Source organism: Quercus suber, unplaced genomic scaffold (assembly GCF_002906115.3).
Source record: "Quercus suber isolate HL8 unplaced genomic scaffold, Cork oak 2.0 scaffold_147, whole genome shotgun sequence".
NCBI lineage: Eukaryota > Viridiplantae > Streptophyta > Magnoliopsida > Fagales > Fagaceae > Quercus > Quercus suber.
In genome coordinates, this window is record NW_027069608.1 from 713,917 (window position 1) to 723,641 (window position 9,725).

General features: G+C 35.6%; 1 protein-coding gene across 1 annotated transcript; it reads right to left on the reverse strand.

Annotated features, from left to right (window-relative positions):
- Positions 1 to 696: 696 nt before the first annotated feature.
- Positions 697 to 9,176, reverse strand: LOC112028280 (ruvB-like protein 1). Its single transcript, XM_065777059.1, is given in 13 exon segments — positions 697 to 1,166; positions 1,286 to 1,355; positions 1,437 to 1,528; positions 1,633 to 1,732; positions 3,931 to 4,037; positions 4,128 to 4,193; positions 4,607 to 4,741; positions 6,238 to 6,263; positions 6,266 to 6,408; positions 6,450 to 6,562; positions 6,670 to 6,801; positions 6,980 to 7,168; positions 8,739 to 9,176. Coding segments are annotated over 13 exon segments (1,353 nt in total). The 5' UTR covers positions 8,829 to 9,176; the 3' UTR covers positions 697 to 1,076.
- Between the last annotated feature and the right edge of the window lie 549 nt (positions 9,177 to 9,725).

Here is a 9,725-nt window from a genome sequence, read left to right on the forward strand (position 1 = left end):
ATGCAGCCGTTGTGGATGCCGCCATAGAAGCCACTTATGGTTTGTCAGATCAAAGCTTTGATAGTGGCAGGGCTGGGGTGAAAGTAAGTGACAAGGAGGGTTGATGAGAGCAATGCGGTTAGTGTGATGAGGAAGAAGAGGGAGAGCGTGAGAGTGCAGGAGAAAGAAAGAGGTCGAGAAAAAAAAAAAATGAAAACACATTAAAGAATTTTTTGTGCTTTGGGATTTGCATAATAAAAATTGAGTGAGCATTTTTAAGTTTGTGTAATTGAAATGACCTGGCCAAACTTTTTTTTTTTTTTTATCTCCCTGCGAATAAGAAAATAATCTTTTAACTCTATAGACAAGAGTTCGGATGATTATGTCCTGCAATACTCTCCACACATAACCCTTAAGAATGTCTTTGTGCAAAGGAATGAAAGGATACATACTATCTCATTCACCATCAAAACCAAATTATTAGTTTTTCCTTCTTTCATAATTTCAGGAAACCCACATTTGATGTTGAAATTGGACTTATATAGTAATGGTTTAACAACTCGAGAAATATATATATATATATATCTTCCAATTTACCCTTGATCAATATTTCTTCAAGTAGCATGTGAAGCACAGGAGTCTGGAAGAAAATATAAAGCAATGGCTACTTCCATGCTGTAAATAAAGCTCACACAGATTCGCATAAAAATTGTTAAATAAAGTAGAGAATTAGTGATCATCACATAACTGGGTTAGTAATTTTCCAGGGTAAATATGAAGTGTATTTGAAAGCTTAGTTCCATACACTGATGCATTCATTAACAGAATGGTGCAACAACTAGAGTTTCACCACTTACTTGCATTGCTGCTGACAACATAACCATGACACTACTCATGTGACAAACACAAATTTCCCGTAGCTTGGAACACTTCTGAAACATTTCGCCTTTACACACATTAATTATCAACGAAGCCAAAGTCTTTGACCAAAACCTCCTGCTCTTCAAAACCCACGACAGAGAAGCTAACCGAACCTAAATAATGCTACTTCCAAATTCAGACTACCTTTGACATTCAGGGAAAATTGTTTAGAATTATCATGAAATGTATTTTTCCTGCTGCGCTTGAAGAAGTCTTGCTGAAGACTTTGCATCCATATAGAGAGCTTTCACTTCCTCAATATCCGCCTATAAATCATATAAATTGAAACAAAATTACTAATGTAGTTGATGGAAGAAGAATTCTGCAATATTTTAAATCATCTTCAATCACATTGATTACAGATTAATCCAAATCATATTATTACCTTGCAGATATTGTCGCGGCCATTCATTTTTGCCATAATACTGGAGGGCGATAACAGCTGAACTGCATGCCTGAAGAGATGACAGAAGCGTCACTAAATATCTTTTGAGGGATGGGACTCAGAAACAGAAAATCTAAAGATTAAGCCAAACCTTAAGGATGCTTGTAAACCAATGTCACCCAGGTAAGCCAAACTTTCGTCATCTATAACTAGGTCCTCCACATTTGCACGGAGAGCCAAAATCTGACAGTAACAAAGACCACAAATATCAGTATGTGGACAATGATAATATGGTTAGGAGTTGAAGAGAAATTGTAGACAGTGAGAACACAAAATTTGGGTTGAACCTTTATCATGTCAGCAACATCATAAGTCTGTGTTCGGATAATAACCAACCGGTCCAACAAGTCGACAGGTATGCCATGAGGGCAGTTCATATCAGTCCCTCTGCATGAAAACAGATTCATATTCAGAAATTTTTATAAGATTCATGTTCAGAATTTAAATCATCAAAGTAACTTAAGTCAAGGTTCCTAGGCAACTATGAGATAAGGCCCAGATGACAAAAGCATTATTGTTTGTAGACCACTATAAACACAAAAGATCAAAGTAATTAAAGCATCACATACAAGAATTAATATATATATATATATATATATATAAATATAAGCAACCGCTGTCACACATGCCACCAACCTCCATCACTTGCACAAAATCAATTTAACCACCATTTTCATCCAAGCAGGTAAACCCCCACCACTGAGCCCATATACAACAGAACTTGTCCACTTAGCCCAGCAAACAATTGCTCGATAAGATTGCTAAAAAACCCCAATAATTTTTTTGATAAGTAAATTAGAATTCTATTGAACGAGACTACTTCATGCACATGGAAAAGTACACAAAGGAATCTAAAGAATTACAAGATGTTATGTACAGAAGTATAATGATTCTAAAAACTTAAGAATGGAGTTACAATTAGTAAAACCCCATGCCCGATACCAATCAAACCAATAAAATAAAATAAAATAATAATTCTATCAAATGTGTCCTTGAAATTCCCAAATACTCAAATTTATGATGGTTACGCTCGTACAATAGAGTCCACATCAAACATAATAGAGTCAGATTAGAAATATGTGAAAAACGCTCACCTATTCAATTCCACCATCCAAACAAAATCCACAGCTTGAATGCAACATTACAGTGTAACAAAAGATGCTCCACAATCTCCCCACCATGGTGCTTACAACACCACCCTACTAGCATGAATACTCTCTTAATGAGATTATCGCAAGGAATTTTCCTAGGGCCTTGACACATGAAATACTTTTCCCAGGAAAACTCTTAGAACAGGGACCCCTTAAGGCATCACAAACAGAACGCACATCAAAATCTACATTCCCTTTCAATTGCCAAATCAATCTATCTCTACTCTCTCGATGAGGGATATTGGAATAGTCATGCTCAAATCTGACACCCCAATTCCTATGTTCCCTTCTGTCTCCCCGGCAAGGAGCCAATAAAGGCATCACTAACTAATGAACAATCATATAAATCCGGAAAAATCATCCTCAATTGTTGGTCACCACACCACTTGTAATGTCAAAACCAAACACAACTACCCTCCCCTATATCAAAGCAGGTATATATACTGTAGAAACCCTTCCCACCCATGCTTATGCTTTTCCATAAGCCACAACCATGAGTTCCTCGAACAGACTTTGTGCACCAACCTCGCCACCCCTCTCCATATTCCACGGCTACCACGTCTCCATAGAAGCATTTCCTTCAACCCAAAATGCCATAACCATTTACCCAAAATGTTCTCGTTAAAGGTCACTAACTTTTTTTCGCCCAATCCACCATTAGCAATTGGGGTGCAAACCGTATCCTACCCAACCAAATGCAGCTTTTAGATCATCAATCAATCCAAACATTTGACATTTTACTACATTGAGAAATGTGGAACCACCATGGCATCATCCCAAGGCCTATTTAATCATGGACAGACTACAGAAGCCATGAAGACCATATTTTTTTAACTTTGTGTTTACATTAGCAGATCAAATCAAAATGAATAAACAATATAAAAGCTCTACATATCAGATCGACAAAGTTCCTAGGTATGGATCCTCTAGCAGTGGGCAGCATGGTTTAAAATATTTCACAAACCCATGTCCCACAAAACACATACAATACCTAGTTGTCAAACTCTTTGTTACTTAGGCATTAGCACAGCTTCACTTTCTTATCCCCTGACCACCTTGCAAGCCAAAGAAAACATCTCCAAGTTGCTCCAGTTATAAGCCATAAAGTAAAAATAGTGCTCAAAAGAAGTTTGTGATGCACTCATTTGTATGGCTTAAGTATCAAGGCTGATGCCTTAACAATGCAATACAGATGGCAAATTTATTGGTTAAGGCCTGAATGATGATAACACCGACCACAATAATAACACATTAAGAGAAGTATATCATGCATATCTATTAATCAATTACAAATGCATTCAATTTCTGCTTTAAGATTTATGACTGTCAACTGGCAACAGTGACTTTCATATGTAACAAGTTGCTTATTAAGGTTAAAAAGATGGTCAAGGAAGAAGCACTCCAAAATTTTTAAGGTGCACAAGAATTTCATACCTCACATTGCAAAACCCTCTGTTTGTCGCAAAGATTACTATTGGAGATAGTGAGCTCTCTAAAGCACGATTCAAGTATGAAAAGCATTCCATATCCAGCATATGTACCTGCAAATAATGATACATAAACAAATAAATAAATAGTAAAGAGCAACCATGAAACATTTAAACACGGACAAACATAATAGAGAAAAGAACCTCGTCAATGAATAGAACTCCAGGGACAAGTTCTGCTACACCTTCATCAATGTACCGGTTAACAACCTGTCATTAAAAAAAAAAAAAAAAAAAAGTTACCTCCAAAGCTAGACAAAAACATAACTTTGGGAACAAACATACACCATCTCATCTTTAATGCATCATAGTGGGATAAAGACAAAGTATAGAATGATTTTTTTATGTATTATTGGTGAAAAGAAGAATGGACTGTGTCAATGTCTTGGAATTTTCAACTTAATCAGAGAACTGTTAAGAAAAATAATAACAACTTAAGAAAAGGATTTCCCAAAATAATTGCAGAAATTTTTGAGAAACTTCGTATGACTTGCTGACCACGACTTGAGCTTCTATCAAAAGAAAATAATACGTTGAAATTGATATTTGACACAAATTTATGAAGTAGAGTAATTTATTTACTTTATTATTAATTCTTATCAAAAAAAATTATGATGTAGTACCTTATTAATTTCTTGTCTTAACTTGTCAGTGATTTCTGTTTTCCTAGGCTTCATCATCTGCCCCATTAGTGACAGTATATCTTGTCCACCTTGAGGCCGTGCATTTGCAGCATCCAGATCATGTAGTGTTACATCCTGTTAGAGGTTGGATAAGCAAACAGAAAACTGAACATCAAAATAGGAAGCCCATTACATCGCAAAAAATATCAGTTTATGAGACTTCTGATAAGTATAAACTTCCAGTACCAATAGTCAACATCAACATAATCTAAGAAAACATAAAGAAAATTCTATCAGAAGCACAACAATATATATATATATATATATGAACAGAAAGCAATGCTTATATACATTANACACCATCTCATCTTTAATGCATCATAGTGGGATAAAGACAAAGTATAGAATGATTTTTTTATGTATTATTGGTGAAAAGAAGAATGGACTGTGTCAATGTCTTGGAATTTTCAACTTAATCAGAGAACTGTTAAGAAAAATAATAACAACTTAAGAAAAGGATTTCCCAAAATAATTGCAAAATTTTTGAGAAACTTCTATGACTTGCTGACCAGATAGCTTCTATCAAAAGAAAATAATATTGAAATTATATCTGACAAAATTTATGAAGTAGATAATTTATTTACTTTATTATTAATTCTTATAAAATATATATATATATGAATGTAGTACCTTATTAATTTCTTGCTTAACTTGTCAGTGATTTCTGTTTTCCTAGGCTTCATCATCTGCCCCATTAGTGACAGTATATCTTGCCACCTTGAGGCCGTGCATTTGCAGCATCCAGATCATGTAGTGTTACATCCTGTTAGAGGTTGGATAAGCAAACAGAAAACTGAACATCAAAATAGGAAGCCCATTACATCGCAAAAAATATCAGTTTATGAGCTTCTGATAAGTATAAACTTCCAGTACCAATAGTCAACATCAACATAATCTAAGAAAACAAAAGAAAATTCTATCAGAAGCACAACAATATATATATATATATATATGAACAAAAGCAATGCTTATATACATTAAGCTCAGTCTCACTCTTTCTCTCTCCTAGTTCTCTTTTTCTTTCCCTTTTTTCTTTGGCTGAGCAAAATATGATTGTATGAACCACCCAACTCCACCCCCCACTTTACCACTTAGAACAGGCCTAATGGTTACAAATCCTATAAGAAGCTCAACAACTTACTAAGCCACCAAGAGTCACAAGCTGATAAGTTCAACCAACTTAAGAGGCATTAAATTCTAGCTATATCATCCTTGGGTTGGCTGCAGTCATAAGAGAAATTCAAGCAAATTCAAGAGTCAGTTACGTCTCGTCAGATAATTTCTGTAACGCATTTCCCTCAGGTCAAACAAATATGCAGCTTAAATTCTTTATATTTTGATGGCATATGCTTCACACAATGTCGATATGGCATTTATGAAAGAAATGCTGCAATTACTAACTACACTGACAGTCAAAAAATTGAAATGCGCAACTATCTTGAATCCTGATCTCATATGGAACACACATAGTCAGGAAATGTCCAACACTATTATTATAAATTAGTATGTCACTTATGAATTTAAGAATATGCAACATACACAAAAAAACTAGTAGCTAAATGAAAACAGACCTGAACTATCTCCTTCTTTTGTGAACCTCTCCTTTAGGAAGTGGAACATACTCTTCTGCTTCAAGGTCAAATTCTGTAGCAAAAGCGTCACTTCTGCCCACCCTCTTTACTGCTCCACTATTTGCTTCAATATATATAACATCACCAACAGCCACCTGCAACATTGTATCAGGTAAACCAAAAAGGGATCAAACTATAATCAATTTTTTAATTAGATTCTCCTTTTAGCACATTTCACAGTTTTTAATCCAATGATCACATGGCTAATACTTTTACCATAGCCACCTGTCACACTCTCAGCTTCTTCCGGGGAAAGTTCAGTAACCTATGACAAGAACAGCAACATATCAAGAATTAAGAAGTAAAGATAAAAATAACACAAAGAGATTATGGTCACATCAGACTAATATCAAAGAAGCATTAGTAACTTGCCTCTCCTTCATAGACTTCTTTATTTTCCTTGATACGTAGACCAATGGCCCGTCGAAAGTTTTCCATCAAAACCTCAGTTTTCTTTACTTCTGATGAGTACACTTCTGACCCAACCATTGGGCAGAATGGAACCTGCAAAATAACAAAGAAGAGTTTTATTTAATAAGCCTGAAGGGCGATCAATCATCTAATATCATAATGGGGGAAAAACATGAAACATCAACAAAGAACTCTCACCAAGGAAACATAAAAAATGTTGATAAATAAAAAATAAAAAAAAGAAGTTACCAAGATAAAATGTGAGAAGTACCTTGCTCCCAAGTTCCTGTGCTATTCCAAGAGCCAGAGCTGTCTTTCCAGTACCAGGAGGCCCAGCCAGTAGAAGTGCCCGCCCAGCCATTTTCTTCTGCCGTATCATATCAACTACAAGACCAGATGCTTCCCTTGCCTCTGCCTGACCCACAAACCCAGCAGCCAAGGGCAATGCTCTTCCACTGGCCTGGAAATTAATGACCAAAAATCCAACATAGAATTACCAGTTATTCACATGAAGATCAAACCAGAAAACCAGTCATGACCTACAATATCAATTCAAGCAAGGATCTATTTAGGCCTCTAGGATTTGGTCTCCTGACAAGTGACCCCTTTTCCCACCTTTGGTGCCCATAAACAGGTGTATGTAATTGACATTCACAAGCTCTATTTCAAATGTTGTTTTCTTGCCCACAAAACAAAGGTCTGCCACTTTATAATAATGATAATAAAACACACACACACACACACACACACACACATCAACATATAGGCGAGAGAGGACAGTACAAAGAAAATTAAGCAGAGCATGACAATGCACTATCAATATGTCCATACAACCATCTAAAATCCCCAGATTCATATAGTCCTAAAGAACTAATCTCAACATCATATTCAGTGACCAAAAAAGTAGAACTACTATCAACCACATAATTCATAATAAAGTGACTAAATTTCCAGGCTTGGAACCCACTATGAAAAAATATATGATAAGTGACCCCTTTTCCCACCTTTGCTGACCATTAATAGTTCTTTATAATTGACATTCACAAGCTCTATTTTTCATATGTTGTTTTCTTGCACCCAAATCAAAGGTTTTCCACTTTTAAAAAAAAACACATCAACATATAGGTCAATATATCCATACAACCATCTAAAATCCTCGGAATCATATAGTCCTAAAGAACTAATCTCTGCATCATATTCAGTGACCAAACACGTAGAACTACTACAAACCACATAATTCATAATATAGTGACTAAATTCTATGGGAGCTGTCAACCTTGTCACAACCCTCCTCTTTTTCCAGGCTTGGAACCGTGCTATGAACAAAATATATGGTAAGTGACCCCTTTTCCCACCTTTGCTGACCATAAACATTTCTTTATAATTGACATTCACAAGCTCTATTTTCCATACGTTGTTTTCTTGCACACAAAGCAAAGGGTCTTCCACTTTTGAAAAAACACGTCAACCTATGATATAGGTCAATATATCCGTACAACCATCTAAAATCCTCAGAATCATATAGTCCTAAAGAACTAATCTCAGCATCATATTCAGTGACCAAACAAGTATAACTCCTACCAATCACATAATAATTCATAATAAAGTGACTAAATTTCACGAATGCCGACAACCTGCCACAACCCTCCTCTATTTCCGGGCTTGGAACAAAATATATGATACTAAGGGTACATTTCGTTAGGCATTTTGGAAGGTTAAAAGAGTATTTTTAAAACCCAAAACTCTGTTTTGCAACCACAACTCCTCGTACGTCCCTTTTTTTTTTTTTACAAACTCTTATTTTAAACTCAAAAAACAATCTTCCAATAGCTTATACAAACGCGCCCTAAGCACAGTTAGAACAACTGCCATATCATTTTTTTTAAAACAATTATTTGAAAATACATTTATATAAAGAAAATGTAAGTCGGCAATAAATTACAGAAATTTAAAACACCAAGAAAAAAAAAAAAAAAAAAAAACCCTTAAAGCGTGTAAAAGTGGAAAATTAGAGTGTGAAATTTATATACCTCAAGGCCAAGACCTTTGATGTGAGTGTGAGTAGCGATGCGCTGCTTCTTCGTAGTGGACTGGACCTCTTCTATCCTCACTTTATCCATCTCTCTCTCTCGCTATGTGTGTGTGTTCAATTTGGGTTTTGCTGAAACAGCTTGGTGGTGGTGAGCAAGGTGTGTGACAGGGGTGTGCTCGGTTCGGTTTGAAACTTTCCAGGGAAAAAAAAACTCAGTGGCAAGAAACTGCAGAGAATGTTTGTGGGAAAATGGGATGTGAGGAATGGAAGGAAAGACCGACCAATGTTCGTTGGTTTGGCGTCCTGTAATGTACAAATGTGTAAGATTTTCACAGCTTGAAGAAAGAGACAGAAAAAACTGAGCGGCTGAAGAAAAGAAAAGGGAAGAATAAAATAGGGGTATTTCCGTATTTATGTCATGCTCTAAGGTTTTAAAAAATTAAATAGCAAAAAACTCACTTCTCACGCGAAGGGTCGAACTTGGGATCAACTAGCCTAACCACATATATATATATATATATATATATATATATATATATATATGCAATTTGAGACTCGACTTTAAGACTCGCCGACTGGAGAGATAGGCAGTATCGAATGCGGAAATGGCGAGAGCATGAAGAAGACCTTGTCATCAACCAAACAAGCGAATTGATTCCTCTGATCAGGTTTGTTTCCCTATCAATCTTTCTCTTTCTCTATATTCAATTCTATTCTACTTTTTGATACTCAACTTGAGGGGGAAAAAAAAAAACGTAGAAACCCTAAATTATATCTTTGAACCCATATTGATTCTTGAAGACTAACCCTTTCTTCTAAAGGGTCCAAACTTCTAAACCCAATTCACGAAAAAAAAAACACCTAATTTGTCTTACGACACGAGTTTGCTGTAAATGAGCTCGAGTTCATCACCAAACAAGATTTTATGTTCAAACTTTTGACTCATTTTCTTGTTAAGCAAGCTCGAGCTTGTTCACGAGCTACT